The sequence below is a fragment of the Lynx canadensis genome, chromosome F2 (assembly GCF_007474595.2).
Source record: "Lynx canadensis isolate LIC74 chromosome F2, mLynCan4.pri.v2, whole genome shotgun sequence".
NCBI classification, from domain to species: domain Eukaryota; kingdom Metazoa; phylum Chordata; class Mammalia; order Carnivora; family Felidae; genus Lynx; species Lynx canadensis.
Genome location: NC_044320.2, coordinates 1,019,322 through 1,039,889, shown reverse-complemented (window position 1 = coordinate 1,039,889; position 20,568 = coordinate 1,019,322). Strand labels below are relative to the sequence as shown.

At 57.8% G+C, this 20,568-nt stretch overlaps 3 protein-coding genes across 3 annotated transcripts; 1 reads left to right on the top strand and 2 right to left on the bottom strand.

The window, feature by feature from the left end:
* Positions 1 to 439: 439 nt before the first annotated feature.
* On the bottom strand, positions 440 to 5,599 carry PYCR3 (pyrroline-5-carboxylate reductase 3). Its single transcript, XM_030304109.1, has 6 exons — positions 5,487 to 5,599; positions 3,666 to 3,730; positions 2,952 to 3,131; positions 2,417 to 2,629; positions 2,012 to 2,104; positions 440 to 1,833 (listed from the first exon to the last, which is right to left on the bottom strand). Exons 1-6 carry the CDS (start codon positions 5,584 to 5,586, stop codon positions 1,651 to 1,653), a joined length of 834 nt encoding a protein of 277 aa, XP_030159969.1. The 5' UTR covers positions 5,587 to 5,599; the 3' UTR covers positions 440 to 1,650.
* Positions 5,600 to 8,801: 3,202 nt separating this feature from the next.
* Positions 8,802 to 13,772, bottom strand: GFUS (GDP-L-fucose synthase). The gene is made up of 11 exons (XM_030303661.1): positions 13,686 to 13,772; positions 12,789 to 12,945; positions 12,359 to 12,473; positions 11,054 to 11,182; positions 10,903 to 10,976; positions 10,576 to 10,709; positions 10,413 to 10,477; positions 9,971 to 10,037; positions 9,720 to 9,799; positions 9,442 to 9,541; positions 8,802 to 9,156 (listed from the first exon to the last, which is right to left on the bottom strand). Exons 2-11 carry the CDS (start codon positions 12,932 to 12,934, stop codon positions 9,101 to 9,103), a joined length of 966 nt encoding a protein of 321 aa, XP_030159521.1. The 5' UTR covers positions 12,935 to 12,945; positions 13,686 to 13,772; the 3' UTR covers positions 8,802 to 9,100.
* Positions 13,773 to 15,395: 1,623 nt separating this feature from the next.
* Positions 15,396 to 15,793, top strand: LOC115505896 (NADH dehydrogenase [ubiquinone] 1 alpha subcomplex subunit 1-like). Its single transcript, XM_030303671.1, has one exon. It carries the CDS (start codon positions 15,461 to 15,463, stop codon positions 15,671 to 15,673), a length of 213 nt encoding a protein of 70 aa, XP_030159531.1. The 5' UTR covers positions 15,396 to 15,460; the 3' UTR covers positions 15,674 to 15,793.
* Positions 15,794 to 20,568: the final 4,775 nt, after the last annotated feature.

Here is a 20,568-nt window from a genome sequence, read left to right as displayed (position 1 = left end):
CCCCGGCCCCCAAAGCCACTCTCGTTCCCGTCCTTTCCAGGGCCATCGCCATCTGGGGTGAGGCTGCCCCGCCAGCCAGGCTGGGGGCTCAGGGAGACGCCTCTCGTTCAGCGAGTGGCCTGCTCATGGCAGGGCTGGTCACAGGTTCGTCCCCTGCCCCACAAGCCAACCCGCCCAGGTTCTCGGGGACCGCGTGGGGAGATGCGCTGCTGGAGCCCGCCGACACCAGAGGGTGAGGCTGGGGTGTCAGGAAGCCAGCGACTCCACCTGACCAGAGCTCTCCGGTGATGGTGACGTACAGCCAGGGCGGGTCGCCTCTGCCCCCACGCCACCTGCGCTCGACCAGCTCCCAGGAGCCCCGTGCCCCAAGCCTCAGCTCTGATGTACCTCTAAGCCCTTGGAATCTGGCTCTGTCAGCCCAAGTATGGTCACTCAGTGCTACAGGGCAGCAGCGTCTTTATTCCCATCTCAGAGAAGTCAGGTGTGGAAATGTCCTCAGGCTGACCCTCCTAACAGGCAGGAGGAGGGCCAGTGTGCCAAGATGGAATGGGGCGGGGGGGGGGGGGGTGGGGTGGAGGGCAGGAGCGAGAGCAGGGTGGGGCACTGCTACAGTGACGGGGGGGGGGGGGTGCCACCAGGCCACCTACAGACAGGACTGATTTGCTCGTCTCGGCCTGCAGGTGGCACAATCAGCTCCACCCCGTGACTGGCACAGTGCCGGGAGGCCACTGGGGGAGGGGAGGGGAGCTCCAGCACTCCAGGGCCTTGCCGGGGGAGGGGGGTGGGCAGTGCGGGCAGCCCACCCTCCACCACAGGCCCCACAGCCTCAGTTCGGGACCTGAGTTCCCTGCCCTCCGGGCTGGTTGCTCCATTCAGGGACATGCCGAAGAGCCACGTCCTGCAGTTGAGGCCAGGCCACGAGACCCTCCAGGACAACCCACGGAAGGGTCATCAGGGCAGATCACCCAGATCCTGCTCCGCAGGGGCAGGGGGCCCACGGCCAGCTGAAGCCAAGTCTCTGTCCCGCAGCTGGCCGGGCCACCCTCCCAGACCGCCCGTGGCCTGCTGCCAGCTGGAGCACTGCGGCCATCCTGCGGGGGCTCTGCTCGAGTGTCCCCAAGGGAAGGACCTGGGTGCAGCTCCTCCTCAGCCAGGGCAAGGACACCCAGCCCCGTTCTCTTCTTGGGGCCTGGCAGGGTCCGGGCCCAGCTCCCTGTGGGTAGCCCCACCTAATGGCAGGTCAGCCTGGGGACGAGACGGATGTGGCTGGCTTCACTGCACAGAGCAAGTCTCTTGTGCAGTCTCTGCGTCACCCCCCCCCAGCTGGCGGTGGTTACACAGCTGTCGGAAGGGCCCGCCCAGCTTCTCTGCTCCTGCCTCACGCAGCCAGCCCACCACGTCCCAACGCTCAGGCCCCCAGAACCCAGGCCACCCACGAAGGGGGGCCACCCCACGGTGCTCTCTTCCCCATGGTGGGGGGGGGTTCCTACAGGTGAGGGGATCCCCTGCCTGCGAACCCCTCCAGTCCCGTCCTCATTTCCTCACGCAGGGATGGGGCAGCCCTGGGGGTTCCTGCCTGAGGGAGAGCTGCAGTGCCGGGAAGGGGCAGGGAAGGAGGGCCTGGGGGCGGCCACGGCCAGTGCCCGCTCCCTACTTCCCGCTCAGCTCCCTCGCCCGGCAGGTGGCAGCCTCCACGGCGCTCATGGTGGCCGCCCGCAGCCCGCCCCGCTCCAGCGCGTGGAGCCCATAGATGGTGGTGCCGCCCGGCGTGCACACGTCTGTCCGCAGCTGAGCCGGGTGCTGCCCCTTCTGCAGCAACAACTTGGCCGTGCCCTGGGGAGAGGGGCACCGGCGGTGATCGAGGGAGGCTCAGTCCCACTGTGTAGCCTGCGCTGCCTGCCATCCCAGATCCTAACTCAGGTTTCCCGGGCCTGCTGTCTCCCTTCCCGCTGCTCTGCAGACCCCCAGCCTATCCCTCTTCACACAGTCCCTGGGGGCTGCCCTCACTCACCAGCAGGGTCTGGGCAGCAATGCGGTGGGCCAGGCCACTGGGCATGCCCATCTTGATGGCACCTTCGGCCAAGGCCTCGGAGAAGGCACACACCTGCAGCAGTGAGGGGTGGGGACTGACAAAGCTGACGCTCTCCCTGGATGAAGCACCCAGTTTGGAGAAAGCGTAGAACCTTCAGAAACAAGGCCCAGAGCACTGGCCACCAGTGCAGGAACCTGGTCTGAGGCTTGAGCCCAGGGCTCTGACTGGAGGAGTCCTGAGCCTCAAAGGTGGGGGAGAGCAGAGATACAGGCAGCTCGGGGATCAAGCCATCTGATCCCAAAGGCAGGGGTCACTGCAGGGACCTGAAAAGGCTCCGCTCTGTCAAGGGCCGGCCTGGGGGGCGGGGGATGAGACAACACTCACGAAGGCCACGCCGCTGCCACTGAGGCCGGTGTGGATGTCCACGTGGGCCTCAGGCACCTCCTCGCACTGCCCGCAGGCCTCCAGCAGGGTCTGCAGGAGCTCGGCGTCGCTGTTTCCAGTGTGGCGGCCGCGGGCCATCACCATGGCGCCCTCTTGAACCACGCAGGGCAGGTTGGGGGAGATCCGCAGCACCCGTGTGGCCGGTGGCAGCAGCTGGCCAGAGAGAGGCAGGGGTCAGGGAACGGGTGGGGTCGGCGCTGCCAGGCAGGCCTTCGCCTCCGCCAGCTGTGGGCTCCCCTCCCCGGGTCCTGGGCGCGGTGCCAGGAGGAGCCTGAACCTCAGGCCCCTCGGCCCCCTGGCCCCCTGTTTGGGCTGTCTGGAAGGCCAAGTGTCACATGTCTCACCCATTCCGCCTCCCTAAAGGGCTAGAGTCAGGCTGGCACCAGTCTCGGATGGCAAGGGGTGGGAAGCAGAGCCTGGCCAATAGAACTGACTCTGGGGGCAAAGCCTCACCTCCCACATAACCCCCACTCACCTCCTCCAGGGTACTCAGAGAGATCCCGGCGGCCACAGACACCAAGATGTGCTCAGTGGTTACCACGGGGGCCACCTCTGCCAGGACAGCTGGCAGGACATGGGGCTTGGTGGCAAAGAAGACTAACCAGCAGTTCTGCACAACCTCCTGGTTGGAGTGGGTGGTCTGGCAGCCCAGAGCCTGCAGTGGGGACAGCGGGATCATGGCTGGGGTGAAGTGCGGCAGCCTCCCAGACCATGGCCCTTCCTGCTAGAGGCCACCCTGCATCCCCAGGGGTCCCCAGGGACCTCTCCTCCCGTTGCAAACGCCTGCACCAGCCCCCTCACAATGCCCAAGACTCACCCAGACCACGGGTTCTTGCTCAGGACCCAACCTGCCCCTCACGGGCCTTGCTGATGTCAGGACCTCCTCACGCCCTCTGACCCCAGTGAGGGCCCACAACCATCTCTGCCCACCCCAACACACAGATACACGTGCACACACACACACACACGCCCCGTTAACTCCGCCCTTGCTCTCCACAACCTTGACTTTCCTTCTAGTCTTTGACCTCCTCTTTCCCCAACCCAGACAGTCTCAAAAGTTCAGCTAACTAAGCAGCATTCCCTTGCCCCCAGGAAGTGTCTCAGAGGAACAGGAGTCAAGAGCCACCATGAGCCCCCTCTCCCCCCCACCAGGATGGCCTCGACTCAGAAGAGCCGGGGACCAGCTCACCCGGAAGTGGCAGAGGTTCCTGTCACTTGGTGCGCTGGCTAGTATGTGTTGAGCTTCGACTTTTCCTGGAGAGAAAGGCAAAGAGCAGAAGGGTCAGTGAGGAGGTGGGGTGGAAGGAAGGAACAGGGGCCAGCCTGGCCTGCCCCTCACCGAAGGGTCTCTCACACTCAGCCATGCCTGGGCCATCCTGGCCGCTGGCTGCCTGAGACTCTGTAAGAACCGAAGTGCGTGGCAGGCGTGTTCCACTCGGCCAGGACCAGGCAGTCACGTCCATCCTGTGGTACTTGTCAGTCTCCACCACCCATCTGTGGCCGCGGCCACAGGCCCCGCTAGACACAGGGGCCAGGAGCTTGCCTAGTCTCATGAGGACATGGATCTCAGGGGCCTATACCTCGAGGGACAGGAAGGCAGGGGAGGAGGGGGCCGTGGTGGGTAGGGAGGCCAAACAGGGGCAAGCTTCCGGGGGAGCTGGGGGTATATCTGTGCTGGGATGTCCGAGCTGGGGCTAAACGCCCATTTGGGAGAAATCATCTGCACCTGTCGCGTACAGGGCCGAGGAGATTAAGTTTCTGTAAGGTCTAACAGGAAGACAGAAGTGCACCCCACAACCCAAACACAAGGCCAGTTAGTCAGGACAGTGACAAGTGCCATGCATTCCTACCGCTACTGTGTTCAACACTGAATCTGCACCACCCTGGAAGGAAGGAGATACTGGCGGTTTTACAGGTAAAACACTTGAGAGTTTTGCAGTAAAGTATTTTCTGATGATTTTGACCCCACTGAACCTTGACTGTGGCTGAAGGGAGAAAGCCAGCCTATAATCTACACGTAAACGTTTCTAAATCCCGTGGAGTAAGTTTAGGGACAGCATTATCATGCCTTGCTGCAAACCAGTGGTTCACCACCAGGGAAGTCTCTGCCCCTTTCCAACCCCAGGGGACTTGTGGCAACTGCTGGAGACAGTTTTGCCTCTCACAACAGGGGATGCTACTGACATCTAGTGGGAAGAGGCCAAGGACGCGGCTAAACACCCTACAATGTGAAGAATGGAGAATTATCCCACCCCAAGTGTCCACAGTGCTGCGGAGGTTGTGAAAACCTGCAGCGCGCCGCCAGAGTAGAGCCGGCAAACAAACAGGAAACGGGAGGCTCAAAGGTCAAGCAACCGGACCCAGGCAGACCAGGTAGTTAGTAGGAGATCCCGGGCTCTAAGCTAGCGCTGTCCAAGAAAAATATCACTGAAGCCACGTAGAGAACTTCACGCTTTCTAGTAGTCACATTAAACAAGTAAGGAAAATAGGTGAAATCAATCGTAACATATTTGACTTAACACGATATAAAGAAAATGCTATTCTTCCAAAACTTCGTTTCAGTCAGCATTAAAAGTTACCAAAATATGTTACTTTCTCTTTTCTTGTGTGCTAAATCTTCCAAACCCGACGTAGATTTTATGCCATAAACTCACGCCACATCTCAACGCGAACCATCCACATTTCCATGGTGGGCGGTCTATGGCCCCATGTGGCTCCTGGCCAGTGCGGGGACAACCAACTCTAAGCCTCCTACGCACAGCCGTCCCCGCTGTGCTCACAGGGACGCAGGGTCCCCAGGAGCAGAGTCCGCCTTCCGCCCGGGCCCACGCCCGCCGGGCCGGACCCGCCCCGCTCCGCTTCCACGGTGCCCTCGCTCCTCGCCCAGGAGCTCTGCGGGATGCATCCCTCCACGCAGAGAAACCCTTCCCTCGCACAACCGGCCGGTGTCGGACGCCCGCTGGCCCCCAGGCCCAGGGACCCACGCGCCCCCACGCCCGAGGCGCCCCACCTGCTCGAATGAAGCCCTGCGCGAGGGCCTCTGCCATACGCCCGGCGCCAACAAAGCCCACGCGTAACTGGTCCAGACCGGGTGCCGCCACCACCGCCATCTCGCCACCGCCCCGCCAGGCCCTGCTCCGCCCCACGCCCTCGGCCCCGCCAATGGGCTACGCCGCCCCGCCCTGTCCTTGTCTATTGGCTGCCTGGACTTCACGCCCCGCCCACTCCCTTCCGGGCTCTGCGCCCTACCGCTCGACTAGCAGTACCGCTCCAGTCCCTCCCCGCGCTGCTCATTGGTCCGGGAGAGCGGGGCGCTGCGGCTCCGGTGGGCGGGGCGCCGCGCCCCGTCTTCCACCGCGCGTTGGAGAGTCTGGCAGAAGCGCCGCGTCTGGCGAGGTGGATGAAGCTTCCGTGGCAGGATTCTGGGGGCCTGGTGTCGATCAGATCCTGATCGGAGCTTGAGAGACTCCGTTCAGTGGCCAAGGGTTGGAAAAGGTGGGGGTTCCTCCGAGTCCTTCCGGAGGTCTGCGCCCTGGAGCGTGCCTGGTTGGGTGTCCCTCGCGCGAACGCCGCTGAGTCCGGGAAACCACTGGCGCTGGACAGTTTAGCCTCCAGGTGAAAGCATCGTCCTGATTCCGATGAAGGGCCCCGGGCGGGCGAGGTCCTGACCCTGGCCAATCATTACGACATGTCAGGAGCTAGGGAGTGGAGCCCTACCAGCCTTAGGCCGCTTTCTCTGGGTGGCAGCCACGTTCTCAGGGGCACCCAGGTTCTCTCTTTGGAACCTGGGAGTGGACTCGGGTGGGGAGGCCAGGGCTTGTTGTCAGCCCCTGTCCAAGCTTCAGCAGGTCCAGGTGACAGCATAACATTAGCACTGCCAGTGAAATGTGTGAACAGGGCATGCACTGACTGCATTAATGAAGTTCCTCCAGCCAGCCTGGATCTTGGTTTTCATGGGCCTCGCAGGTTGCTGCGATAAGGCAGGAGAGGTCTTCCTGAGGCCTGGCTCCCCAGCGGAGACCTGGCCCATCTTGTTGGTCCTGGGGGAGATGGGAGTGCTTGGCCACCGCCAGGGCCCATGTTTGAAACTGATGGGAGGGTAGGGGTAGTAGTACTTGTTTTTCTTTTTTCAGTTTATTTATTTATTTTGAGAGAGAGAGCGAGTGAGCCTGGGGGAGGGGCAGAGAAGAGAGAATCTCAAGCAGGCTCCACGCTGTCAGCACAAAGCCCAACTCGGGACTCGATCCCAGGATCCTGGATCATAACCTGAGCTGAGATCAAGAGCAGGGTTGTTGTTGTTTTTTTTTTTTTTTTTTTTTAATGTTTATTTTTGAGAGAGAGAACGCAAAAGGGGGAGGGGGAGAGAGAGGGAGACAAGAGAATCTGAAGCAGGCTGCAGGCTCTGAGCTGTCAGCACAGAGCCTGACACGTGACTCAAGCTCATGAACCGTGAGATTGTGACCTGAGCCAAAGTCAGACGCTCAACCGACTGAGCCATCCAGGCACCCCTCAAGAGCCGGCCTCTTAACCAACTGAGCCCCCCGGGTGTCCCAAATGCTTGTAATCTTTAATTGGCCCTGGAAAAATAAAGCTTGGAGAGTGAAGATTGTAGTTTTTCTGTTTAAGATTGCATTTTAAAAACGTCTTAGGGCGCCTCGCAGTTGGGCATCCAACTCTTGATTTCAGCGTGACTCTTGGTTTTGGCCAGGGTGGTGATCCAAGGCCACGGGATCGGACTCCACACCTAGCGTGGAACCTGCTTGAGATTCTCGCTCTTTCCCTCTGCCCCTCCCCGCACGTATGCTCTGTCTCTCTAAAGCAAAATTTTAAAAAATGTTTGCTTACTCTAAACTCTACTTTGACACATTCTAAACTCTTCAACGATGAAATCCCCTCATTCACTCAGCACTGCCCCTGCAGGGTGTGAGCCCGAGCAGCAGACTGGGCCACGGGACCCCTACCTTGAGGACTTGCATTCTGGCTGGGGACGCAGCCCCTCTGTGACGCGACGCACACGCACACGCACACAGAGAACAGTACGGAGGATGGCTCAGGACACAGCCACTCTTTGTGTCCTGCCACGTGTGTGCAGGTCTCTGCTCTGCAGGGGCCTCCCTCTGTATGTGCTCACGTGGCTGGCTCAAGCTCCGTCTCAGGCACCACCCCCTCCCTGAACTCCTGAGCAGAGCCTTCTTTGTTCACAAGGGCTGGAGCCCAGGGAACACAGGGCTGACCCACGTCCTAGAGCTCAAGTCCTGGGGGGAGGAGCAGGCTCCCAGGTGCTCCCAGACCAGCACACAGGAGTCCCACAGCAGAGTGGGCACTCAGAGAAAGGAACACCTCAACTGAGGCCTAAAAGGTGGACAGGCACTGACCTGAGGGTCCTGGGCCAGCCCCAACAGAGCCCTGCGGGAGAAACACACAGCCTGCTGGAGAAGGGGTGGGGACAAATGCCATGAAAGACCAGCTAGGTACAGGGACAGAGGTGGGAATTTGTGTGCCTGGCACTGAGAAGACAGCCAATACTGCCTGAACAGAGGGAGGAATTAACATGGCAGGCACATCTGGGGTCAGAAGGAAGCTGGGGGCCACCTGCATGAGGATGGCCAAGGGTGACCCAGGAGAGAGGGGACCTGAGAGGAGGCGGGCCCACAGCCAGGGAAGGTGTCTGGGTCCTGGGCTAGGCAGTACTGAGGGTTTTCAAGTTGGGTACTCCTGGGTCCACACCCCAGCACTGACTGGCTGGCTGGGGGACTCTGCTGTATTCCTGCTGAGAATGGGGAGGCCTGGGCTGCTCTCCCCTACCCACCTTTGTGACAGGCCCTCCTTTGTGACACCTTTGCTACTGTCCAGGGAGAAGGTCGGGCCAAGCCCCATCACAAGCTGCGACCTGATGGCTAGGGAGATGAGGGGCCAGGCCTGGCTCAGCTCTCTCTTGGGGTCCCAATCACCACCCTCCCCTTGGGTCCATCCAGATGCCTACTCAGCCTGTCCAACTCCAGAGCAACCTCATGGCCCAGGGTCCTGGGGCAAACAGGCAGGCCCCGGGAGTTCAGGGCACCCAGGCCTGCATATGACCTCACGTGGAAAGGCTAAGCGGTGGCCACAGCACCAGCTGGGACCACTAACAGGTGCTCTGCCCTGCACCCCCACCACTCGGCTGTCCCCTGCCTCCGCCCTGCAGCCTACCCAGGTACAGCTGGCCACCCTGGCCCAGCAGCTTTCTGAGGAACCAGCAGGTGAATGGTGGGTCCTGGGGCCAGCCAGGCGCAGGGAGGCAGTGCCCATGGTGGGAGGGACACAGCCGGCACAGAGCTGCTGGGGGTAGGCCTGGGAAAATAGACTTTATTGGCTCCCAGGGAATGGGAGAGCAGGATCAGAAGTGGACACGCTTAGGACCCAGAGACCGGCATTGGGGAGCAAGGTGCCGGGCCTGGCCAGGCCTTGGTTTCCCTGAGGACAGACACGAATGGTGGCCTCACTGCACAGCTGCTCAGAGCCGCCCTGGCAGAGGGGCGAGAATGTGGGCCCCCGGTGCTGGCAGTGCCCTTGGCTCCCGGCACGGTCTGAGGGTGTCATCTCTGGGGCTTCGGGGGCAGCCGGCACCTGCTCCCACACCGTGCTTCACTTCCGGGCCTGTTCGTAGTTGTGGGTGAACCAGGCACAGGTCTCCTTCACAGCTGCAGAGGTGGGCGGGTGACAGGTGGTGGCAGGTGAGGGCCGAGGCTGCGCTGACCTCCACTGGAGGAGATGCGGAGGGTGGGGACCCCAGGACACAGGCAGTCACCCCTTCTGGGTCCTGCCTCCCCGACAAGGGTTTGGACACCAAATCTACAGGGTGTCTTCAGCTCCAAGCAAGGAAGCCACTGCTTAAGGAGGGGCAGGAGTGACCCAAAGCCAAGAAGGAGGGGCTGGGAGGTCCCGAGGGATGGGGTGGGAGAGCCACGGGAGGGCCGGGGGCTCACCCTGCTTGAAGGGTGTGAACCGGAAGTCGGGCAAGTAGGTCCGAAGCTTGCCGTTACTGGCCGTCTTCTTGAACTGCCCATCTGACTTGCTTGTATCAAACTAGGTGCCCAGTCAAGGCCACAGCACAAGGGGCACCCGCCCCACCAGCCTGCCCTTGAACCTGCCTTTCCCAGGGGAGCTTTGGGGACAGAAGAGCTCCCCTCCTCTCCAGCTGCCAGGCGAGAGCCATTCTGCATCCATCAGCCCCACAGCGTCCTGCCCCAGAGCCAAAGGATACAGTGACCTCCCCGCGGAAGTCCATGGCCTCCACCACGGCTTCGGCTGCCTCCTGGATAGAGACCTCATCCTCCTCGCCCACTGTGGGGAGCGGGGGGGGGGGGGGGGGACCAACAGCCAGGTGAGGCCTCCTCCACCCGGCCTTGCAGCCACCCAGCCCCCCGCCACACTCCCATTCCCAGCCCCAGCTGCCCTCGGCACAGACGTGGGTTCTGCCCCGGGGCAGGGGCAGTGGGGCCACAGGGTGCCCACCTGACAGGATGATGGGTTCCACCTCATCGTACTCCCGCAGGACCCAGATGAAGAGCCGAGCCAGGTCCTGGAAGTCAGACGGGGTCAGAGGACACAAGTCACGCCCGCCTGGAGCCACAGGCCACCTCTCTTGGGTGGCCCTGTTCGGTGAGGGCACAGCCTGGGCTCCCCGGGGGGGAGGTCTCTCCCTTTGGGCAGCTTAGCCACCGCAGCCTACCTGACAGAGTCTTATCTTTCACTGAGCTCAGAGCTGCACCCAGCGACTCCCATGGGGCCAGGCACCTATAGGGACCCAGCGAGGACCAGTGGCCTGCTGCTCCAGAGGCTCAGCCTGGACCCTCACTCCTTTCTGGGGCTCCCTCACACTATGGCCTTCCCACAGCCAGCGTGGCAGGCCAGGGAACGTTCTAGCAGAGAGAGCTAGGCCCAGTCCCGCACGAACCAGTGAGTAGATGAACTGCCTCCGTGGCTTGCCAGTGCCCCACACCGTCAGGGCTGAGCCGCTGCCTGCAGATTCAGGGAGGGGGCAGGTGTCAGAGGGGACTCCACCGGCCACCCCCCACCGCCCCCCCCCCCCCCCCGGACCTCACCAAGCAGGCACTCACTCTTAGCCAGGTGCACCTTGTGGATGAGGCCGGGCAGCACGTGGCCGTCCTCGATGTTGAAGTTGTCGTGGGGCCCGAAGACGTTGGTTGGGATGACGGCGGTAAAAGTGCAGCCGTGCTGCTGGAAGTAGGCCCTGCAGGGTCACAGCGTCTCTTGCGGCGCTCGCCTGGGACCGCTGACCCCACCACACCCGCCCTGGCCTCTGAGGGGGGCAAAAACCGAGGCCCGCGAAGAGAGGGCACGATGCTTGGGAGCTGTGCCAAGGTACCCACTGGGCCCTCCTCCCTTTTCCTGTCCGGCCTCAGCCGGGCCAGCGGGCGGACGACCTGTTCTGCACGTCGATCATCCTCTTGGCGTAGGAGTAGCCAAAATTGCTGTTGTGCGGCGGCCCGTTGTGGATCTAGGGGAGCAGAGGCAGCCTTTGCTTTCCTGGCCCCGCCCCACTGGCCCCGCCCCCCCGTTGGCCCCGCCCCTCACCATAGTCTCGTCAATAGGGTAGGTGGTCTTGTCCGGGAAGATGCAGGTAGACAGGCAGGAGACCACCTTGCGCACGCCCACCTCGAAGGCCGAGTGCAGGACGTTGTCGTTGATGTGAATGTTTTTCCTCTGGCGTGGGGGTGAGGGGGGTGGGCAGGGCAGATTCAAGCCCCTCTGAATCTGCTGGCAGGACCCCGGCCCTTACCTGCTCCTCCAGGGACAGAAGCAGGACACACCCCGGCCCCTCCCACGAGGGCAGCACCTGAGCCAGTTTATCCTAACTGCTCCTGGGGACAAGGCTAGACCTCCCAGCATAGACCTCCCAGCAACCATGCCCCCTCTGGGCCTGATACATCCTAGGCAGGTAGTCCTTTGACCCTCCCCCCCCACCCTTGGGGCCGTGGGGCGGGGCGGGCTGGAGGAGAGGACCACATTCCCTAGCTCAGGGCTGGGCCTCACCCTCACAGGCTGCTGAGGGCAGGCCCGATCTAGCCCCCAACAAGGGTGGAGAGAAGGGGCCCCTCCACTCCCCTAGCCCAAGGAGACTACCCAACTTTACCAGCCGGTAGCAGTGAAGCTTTGGGCAGCCCCACCCCTCCCCAGACCCCACTTTCCCCAGACCCTGGGATGAGACTGGGCATGAGATGGCCCAGACATTTGGAGGTGGAGAGGCTTGGACTAGGCGGCCTTCTTGGATGACTGGCCTGAGACAAGGAAAGCCCTGGGGTGGGGCGCCCCGGGGCAGAATCTGATCTGAGCCTCTGCCATCCCTGCGCCATAAAGACCAGATGCCCAGCAATGGTGGGTCCAAGCCAGGGGCGCCGCCTGGCAGGAGCAGGGCTATAGGCAGAACCTTGCTCCCCTCCTGCCCCTTCCACCACATCCCAGGCCCCCAGGTCAGACACCTCAGACCCAGAGCCCAGCTCACACCTCTGTGCCCCAGAATGCATGGTAGGCCTGGTTCAGCGCAGCTGGACCAGAGATCCTGGGAGCAGAAGGGTCTAGAGACCTGGGGGGGCTCAGCGGGTAGAAACCAACCCTATCGAAGTCAAACAGCGAAGGCTGGCTATTCTCAGTTCCTCCAACCCACAGTCAACTCCATGGCTTTTCCTGTGGGGCCAAATGCCCCCACCCACCTCTACGCCCATCTGCCTACAAAGCGAGTGTGGGTCACCGGGGACCCCATGGGGACTGCCCCCACCAGGCTGTGCCAAGCCCTGACCCTCAGGGACTTCCTGGGGCCGACAAATGAGCATGAAAAGCCAACAAGAAGTTCCCAGTGCTCCACGGGGCCCTCTCACTTACCCAGAAGTCCAAATTGTATTTGATATTCCGGAACAGGCCCCCCACCATTGCAGCAAGGTGGATGACATGTGTGGGCCGGACCTTTTCAAACAGGGCTCGGGTCTGTGCAGCATCCCTGGGAGGAGCCGGGGAAGGAACTAGCACCCTGGGGGTGGGGTAACGGGGGCAGGAGTAGACAGGGCTGATGGCAGGAAAGGCTGCCACAAAGGAAAGTGGCCCGTGCAGGCGCTGGCTGGTATGAGGGTGTGGACCTCCAGAAGAGATAGGAGGATGTTTGCCTAGGAACAGAGCTGCACACACCCAAGCCAGGCCAGACACCTGGCAGGGAGGACCCAGACCGGAGGCTACCAGGTTCAGGGACAGGCCTGGCCTGGAGCTCTGGGTCTAGAGAGGGTGTGGGTGAGTGTGCTCCAGGGATGGGTCCACTTACGTGAGGTCAGCATCCTTGGAGGAGACGAACACCCAGTCCTCTCCAGGCAGCCCAGCTCCATCTGCTACCACCTCTTGGATGGCTCTGCCCACCAGCCCAGAGCCACCTGTCACTAGGATTCGCACTGACCCCCCAGGCTCACTCATGTTGGCTGCACCTGTGGGGGCAAATGGTGGGAGGCATATGGAGCCCCACTCCCTGTAGTTGTCCCTGCGTGGGGTCACTGCCCTTGGTTAGCACTGGGCCCCAGGGCAACTATCCAACGGCTAGACCGAGGTTTCCTGGGGCAACTGGGACAGGATGAGACCCGCAGGGGAGGAGAGAGAGCCTGCTGGGGACCACCCGAGTCTCCCCCTCCCCGCCCCATTCCCTAGGAAGCCTTCTGCCTAGAAGCTCACAGGCCATAGACAAGGAAGAGGAGAGCCCGTGTTTGCAGTCCGGTGCCCGGTGGCAGCCAGCTGCTCCAGGAGAGCCTCTGCCAGCCTAGTTCCTCCTAGGCAGGTGGCACTTCCGGCTCAGAACTGGACAAGCCTCGGGGCGCCACCACCCTCGAGAACCCTAGCCTAGGGGCTGGAAATCTGCTCGGGCCCCTACAGGACGGCTCTGACCCAGCTGCAGGGCCTGATGGCCAGCATCAACCGGAGGGGATACTGCCGCGACATCGGCTGCTCCCGACCGCGCCTACAGTCCAGCAGCAGGTCGGTGGGGAAACACCACCGCGGCCGGGACTCCTCCCACGCCCCGTTCCTCTCCCAGATCTCCGGGACACCTCCACGCCCTCGGAGTCCCCACACCCCTCAGGGTTCTGCGGCTGTCACGGAACATCAAGGGCCGGAACCGCAGCTCGCCACGCCGGGTCCCCGCCGGGATCCTCGGCGCCGCCGCGCGGCGTCTCACCTGTGCACTGCCCCACCTGCCCGTCGCCCGAAGAGCGGCTTCCGGCAGCGGATTGAGCGTCCAGACGCGTGCAGGGGCCAGGTGGAGGGGGCGGAACCGGGAGGGACCCGGCGGGCACTCCCGCGGCACTCTGGGAAATGCAGTCCCGGGGGCGCCCCGGGCGCTGTCGGGAAGTGGAGTCCGGGAACGCGCCGCCGCCTGGGAAATGTAGTTCTCGGTGCTCCGCCTCCCCGAGGCCTCAGGGTACCAGACAGAGAGACCCCGTTTGCTCCGCCGGGGCGGGTGGGTGGTGGGAGAGCCGCGGAGGCCGCGTGTACGCGGAAACTCCGCAGCATCAGAAAGGGGGAGCGGCAGGCGCTCGGCCGCGGCTGCAGGACAGCGACCGGCCGCGGGACGGCCTCGGGGGGTGAGGCGCGAGCTGCGGGGTCCGAAGGGCAGACCGCGGCCGGCGCGCTGGCCGGCGCCGTCCTTTGAGCGCCGCGGGGACGGGCGGGTCTCGGACCTCTGGGTATCGGGGTGAAAGGTCGCGTGGAGGCCCACGGGCCTTTCTCTCTAAATGCAGATATTTAACAGCAACCGACCTTGCTAACACACTGGCAGACAGAATGTGCTGTGCCCTCCGACCTTGACAACATATTATTATGAAAATATATTCCATTTAAAAAACATCCATAAATTTGGGGGCGCTTGGGTGGCTCACTGGGTTAGGCTGGCTCAGGTCATGATCTTACAGTTCCCCGGTTGGAGGCCCACCTCCGGCTCTGCGCTGACAGCGGGGAACCTGCTCAGGATACTCGCGCGCGCGCGCTTTCGCGCGCGCGCGCTCTCTGTCTCTCTCTCTCTCTCTCTCTCTCTCTCTCTCTCTCTCTCTCTCTCCCCCCCCCCCCTGCTCGTGCTTTTTTTTCTGTCTCTCAAAATAAATAAACTTTAACAATAAACAAATTTTATATACCTAGAAGTCAAGAAACTATCAGAGACGGACGAATAATTAGCACTGCTAATGGGGCGCCTGGGTGGCCCACTCCCTTGAGCTTGGACCCCAGCTCAGGTCGCCATCTCGAGGATCACTCTGCTGTCAGCCTGTCAGTGCAGAGCCGGGAGCCCGTTTCAGATCCTCTGTCCCTCTCTCTCTCTGTCCCTCCCCCACTTGCGCTCTCCCAAAAATTAAAAAAAAAAAAAAAAAAAAAAAAAAAAACATACCGCACTTCCCACACTGCTGCATAGTCATCCTATATAATTTAGTTTTCTTGTCTGCATTTCACCAGTTACTAAGCCGGGTGTTATAATCAAAATTTGTCACATAATTTGTATTCTTTTGACCATAATGCCACATCAGATGGTCTTTCCTAAGTCTTTGTAGTTTTCTGGTTTTGTTTTTTTGTTTTTTAGTTTGCTTCAATTTGGAGAAACTGCTTTGCTGAGGCCGTAGCAGCTGGAATTGACAAGAAAAATCCATAAAGCAGTACTTAGATTCAGAAATGGACCGTGGATTTTTACATATCACATTCCCATACTCTAAGAGGGTTGCATATGGTAATGTATTGGTATTGCAGAAAATGCTAGCAAATGCTTTAATTCAGATTTAAAATCGTCCCCCGCTACGGAGTGTCATTTACTATCACAGCAGTGCAATATTTCGTAAGCTCTTTCACATTTTCTGATGCTGGAATATTATAAAGAAGACAAAAAATAGCAAACGACATCCAATTTACAATTCTTTTTAAGACCTTTCGGGGGCCGGGAAGGAGGGGCTCGGTCCTGGCAGCAGCGGCGCGATGTGGTTCGAGATTCTGCCCGGCCTCGGCGTCATGGCCGTGTGCTTGGTCATCCCCGGCATAGCCACTGCGCACATCCACAGGTTCTGTAACGGGGGCAAGGAAAAAAGGGTTGCCTATTATCGGTATCAGTGGAGTTTGATGCAAAGAGACAGGCGCATCTCTGGAGTTAATCGTTACTATGTGTCAAAGGGTTTGGAAAATATTGATTAAAGAAGCCTTTTCCTGACCGATGAAGATTAACTCAGTTATGCTCATCTGCCCTTTCTAGAAGGTTATGCAGTCTATCAATGTAGTACATAATAAAAACAAAAAAGCAAAAAAAAAAAAAAATTTAATGTTTATTCATCGTTGAGACACAGACAGAGACAGAGTGTGAGCGGCCGGGGGGCAGAGAGAGAAGGAAACGGAATCCGAAGCAGGCTCCAGGCTCTGAGCTGTCAGCACAGAGCCGATGCAGGGGCTTGAACTCCTGAACCGGGAGATCGTGACCTGAGCTGAAATTAGACGCTCAACTGACTGAGCCTCCCAGGGCACCCCTATTTACAACTCTTCTTGGTAGGTATAGTTTCATCTGTAACAATCAGAAAATCATTTCTACTAAAATTACATTTGGGCTTATTTTTGGGAGAATGTTCTCCTTCGTGGTCATGCAAACATTTTTGTTTCTCGTTGTTTCCATCTCACATATTTATCGGAATGTAACTCTTGTGTGTTTCATGTTCTGTTTCTGTCAGTTTAGAAAAACACTTTCTCTAAAAGTAAACAATCCATTTTAAAATTCCGTTTGAAAGTGGAATTATCAACCTTAGCTCTCTTTAGGGTTCGGTCAGCTTTACAAATATCAGAAACAACCAATAACAGTTCATATCAAATCGCTGAGGCAGCACGAATTCAAAACTGATCTTCTTTTCTAGGAAAGACAGTCGGTTCTTGTGAGCACCTTTTGTGTGCCTTCTCTCTTAGAGCTTCCACATCTGTTCAACGCCAAACCTAATTCCTTTAGTGTTTAGCCCCAGATCCCGGGATGTGTCTTAGGCAGGGAGAGATTCAAGGTCAAAATCGATCCATATTTCATCAAGGTGTTCTATCTCTGGGCCAAATCAAAAAACACCCTGATTTTGAGTTATTTTTTTTTTTTTTTTTTGATTTTGAGTTATTTTAAGGAGCATTAACAGCACGACTGAGGCCACACCTCAAGCACAGATAAAACGATGCTCCACAGATGACACAGTAATACACCTAGTTTTCCAGCCTAAGTTCTGGCTGATTCACCTTTTTCTCTACTAACCATTTTAGTTCCATTTTCTTAGGTTTGCCTTCAGCAATCTTTTAAATCCGTGCATATGATTCAAGGTTTTTTATTTTTATTTTTAATTTTTTTAACATTTATTTTTGAGAAACAGAGAGAGAGCATGAGTGGGGGAAGAACAGAGAGAAAGGGAGATAGAGAATCTGAAGCAGGCTCCAGGCTCTGAGCTGTCAGCACAGAGTCCAACGTGGGGCTCGAACCCGTGAACCCTGAGATCAGGACCTGAGCCGAAGTCAGATGTTTGACTGAGCCCCAGGTGCCCCCAAATTCAAGGTTTAAAAAAAAAAAAAAAGCTTTTCACTTAAGTCAAAACCTGAGCCACTTCAAAATGAGTAAAATCAGTGAAATACTTATCAAGTTTTCATTTTCATTTTTGGAAGTTCATTATTATAGATAATACACATTGGTTGTTGGGGTGTCTGGGTGGCTCAGTTAGTTAAGTGTCAGACTCTTGATTTCAGCTCAGGTCATGATCTTACAGTTTGTGAGTTCGAGTCCCGAGTTGGGCTCTATGCTGACAGCATGGAGACTGCTTGGATTCTCTCTCTCCCTCTCTCTCTGCCCCTCCCCTGCTTGCTGTCTCTCTCTCTCTCTCTCTCTCTCTCTCTCTCTCTCTCTTTCTCTCTCTCTCAAAAAAAATTTTTTTTTTGAAGAGCAGGATATCTGTGGGTTGTACAGGGGAAGTTGAATGGTGGAGGCACTTAGGTAAGAAAAAAGGTAAACTAGCGAGTCAGATCTTTCTTGCTTTCCTTCCTGTTCCAATCTGGGGTTTTAAGAGTACCCAGAAATTAATGCAGGATTTCCAATAGTGGCTGAGGAATATTTTGCAACTCATATTTCATATTCATATTGCATATGCAACTCATATTTCAATTCATATTTCTCTTAAATCTACATATATGTACGCATAGATGAAACACGCATTTGACTTAAGGAAAGGACTGGGAACAAGCAAAATACGGTTTTAGGGATTGATTTAAAAAATTATTGAGGGCAAGTAGATACCACTGGCACCGATATGGTTGGAGAAGATAAAAGTGAACAAGCCAGAAATTTTGGCCAAAAAAGCAGGAGCATTTTTTGTGCGACATGTCATGTCACGGGGAGACCTGACTTTAACTGTACTGATCATGATGACATTCTCTAGATCAAACACAGTATTTTCTGGATCTGCCCAAAGCTGAAACGTCTTGGAAAACCACATCACATTTGACCTTGTCATCAGCCTTGGACATGTGATAGGAGTGCTGACTATGGGCCTCACGTATGTTTAATTTAGATACTGGAAGGCTGAAGACCTAAGCAAGACAGCGGAAGGTTCCCAAAGAGCAAATCATGGTCCCAAGTGGCAAACAGAGTTACTTTTTTTTAAACTTTTTTTTTATGTTTATTTATTTCTGAGACAGAGCATGAGCAGGGGAGGGTCAGAGACAGAGGGAGACACAGAATCAGAAGCAGGCTCCAGGCTCTGAGCTGTCAGCACAGAGCCCCACACGGGGCTTGAACTCGGGAACGGTGAGATCATGGCCGAGGCCGAAGTCAGACGCCCGACCAACTGAGCCACCCAGGCACCCCAATCTTGTCCATGTTTTAAGAGAGGCAGTCCTGTCTCCACTCAGGCATCTGTAAGAGGCCTTGTCCTCCAGGAAGCTCTCCTTGCCTTGCTGAGGGGGCCCAGGGGCACAGCCGCTTTTCCAACTTCTGATTGTTACAATTCCCTGTGAATCCTCCCCTCCCTGCATCTCACCCCTTGTGAATATCGTCCTTCCTCAACTTCCTTCAGATTTTCTTTTGCTTCCAAAACCTTGCTCTGGCTGGGCTATTATGATAGTCATCACGACCCAGACGTGGGCTTAGGGTCCACCTTGCAATGCAGGGAGGGGGCAGCTGCCAGCCGCTAAGCAGAGGGTGGGTCTCTGAGGCAGCGTGACTGGTCCCCTTCCATGGCGTTTCTCATCTGCCACTAAGTTCTCATGGCAACAAGGGCTCTGCAGCCACACTCCAGCATCAGAGAGCTAGTCTGGGGGGGGGGGGGGGGGAGGGGGGGGGGCAACAGGAATTAACTCCCGCAGGAGCCTGGTGAGCAGAGGCGGGTGGCCCTCCCACAGTGCTAACCCCCCAGGCATCCTCACAGTGTCCTTCCTGGGAGTCAGGCCTGTAAGAGAAGCCATGCAACCCCAGCAAGGTTTTGAATGGAATTGAGATTAAGCATATGCTGTTTCTTGGGCGCCTGTGCTGGGTGAAGGTGGCATTTCTGGAGGCCTCAGCCAGGACAGCCCTCACTGCCCCTGCAGATCCAGGAAAGGCTCTACTCCCAGCCAGCCTCCCTCTCCTCTGCGGGGAGCCCAGGGTCCCGCTGACCGTCCCTGCTTCACGGGTCCCCCAGGCCTGTGCTGAAGGTTGGGAGAGGTCTGGCTCTGCTCTGACCCCTTAGCTTCAACATCATCCTATTTCTAAGTCTCTTAGAATTCTTTTGAAGTCATCTCTACCCCCAACGTGGAGCTAGAAGTCACGACCCTGGGATCGAGAGCCACATGCTCTATAGAGCAAGCCGGCCAGCCAGGCGCTCCCTAAATCTTTTTTGTTTGTTTGTTTTTTGTTTTTTTTTTTTTTTAATTTTTTTTTCAACATTTATTTATTTTATGGGACAGAGAGAGACAGAGCATGAACGGGAGAGGGGCAGAGAGAGAGGGAGACACAGAATCGGAAGCAGGCTCCAGGCTCTGAGCCATCAGCCCAGAGCCCGACGCGGGGCTCGAACTCCCGGACCGCGAGATCGTGACCTGGCTGAAGTCGGACGCTTAACCGACTGCGCCACCCAGGCGCCCCTGTTTGTTTGTTTTTAAGTGTATTTATTTTGAGAGGGAGGGAGAGAGTTTCAAGCAGGCTCCTTGCTGTCAGCACAGCGCCCAGTGTAGGGGTTGAACCCACGAACTGTGAGATCATGACCTGAGCCGAAATGAGGAGTCAGATGCTGAACTGACTGAGCCACACAGGTGCCCCCCCCCAAGTCTCAAATAGGGATGGGGGGGGGGGTCTGTGCAGTCCTCCTTTGCTGGCCAGTTGACAACCTGCATCGCGTGATTACATTGTGTGTAACCTCCTATGTATCATGAGGCCATCACTTCAAAGTTTACTCACACACCTCCACTCACTGTGGCTGCAACACTCATTTCTTTTCTTTTCTTTTTCTTTTTTTGAGAGAGAGAGAGAGAGAGTGCGTGGGGGGAGGGCAAAGGGAGAGAGAGAATTCCATGCGAGCTCCGTGCTCGGCGCAGACCAGGATGTGGGGCTTGATCTCATGACCACAAGGTCGTCACCTGAGCTGAAATCAAGAGTTAGAAGCCCAACCGACTGAGCCCCCCCCCAACCCAGGCGCCCGTCGTGTCTTTTCAATACAATTACTCTCAAGACACTTTTCTCCGACAGGACACTGTGTACAAGGGCGGGGTGTTTAACTCGCTTTATGGGGATACTGGCTCACCATATGGAAAAGAATCAGATTCCAACATCTCATCATATTCAGAAATAAATTCCAGATGGCTGGAAGACCTAAGCATGGAAAGTAAAAGCGTTAAACCTCCCTGAGAAAAGGGGCACCCACCCAGCTCAGTCAGTGGAGCCAGCGACTCTTGACCTTGGGTTGTAAGTTCGAGCCCCACGTGTGTGTAGAGAGTACTTAAAAATCTTAAAAAACAAAAACCCTCTCTGAGAGGAATGGACATCACAAAGTGAACATCACAAAGGAAAAGAGACCCCAGGGCACCAGGGTTAGTGAAGGGCACACAGAACTGTG

Bases quoted from the DNA above. Each gene is read 5' to 3' on its own strand.
- PYCR3 (XM_030304109.1), bottom strand. From the start codon at position 5,586: ATGGCGGTGGTGGCGGCACCCGGTCTGGACCAGTTACGCGTGGGCTTT. The intron at 3,132-3,665 runs GTGAGCTGGTCC...TCCCCACTGCAG, and splicing joins GGAACCTCTGCCACTTCCGG to GCTCTGGGCTGCCAGACCAC. The intron at 1,834-2,011 runs GTGAGTGAGGGC...CCCTCTCCCCAG, and splicing joins TTGCTGCCCAGACCCTGCTG to GGCACGGCCAAGTTGTTGCT.
- GFUS (XM_030303661.1), bottom strand. From the start codon at position 12,934: ATGAGTGAGCCTGGGGGGTCAGTGCGAATCCTAGTGACAGGTGGCTCT. The intron at 12,474-12,788 runs GTAAGTGGACCC...GGCTCCTCCCAG, and splicing joins TCCAAGGATGCTGACCTCAC to GGATGCTGCACAGACCCGAG. The intron at 11,183-12,358 runs GTAAGTGAGAGG...CCCCCACGCCAG, and splicing joins AATACAATTTGGACTTCTGG to AGGAAAAACATTCACATCAA.
- LOC115505896 (XM_030303671.1), top strand. From the start codon at position 15,461: ATGTGGTTCGAGATTCTGCCCGGCCTCGGCGTCATGGCCGTGTGCTTG.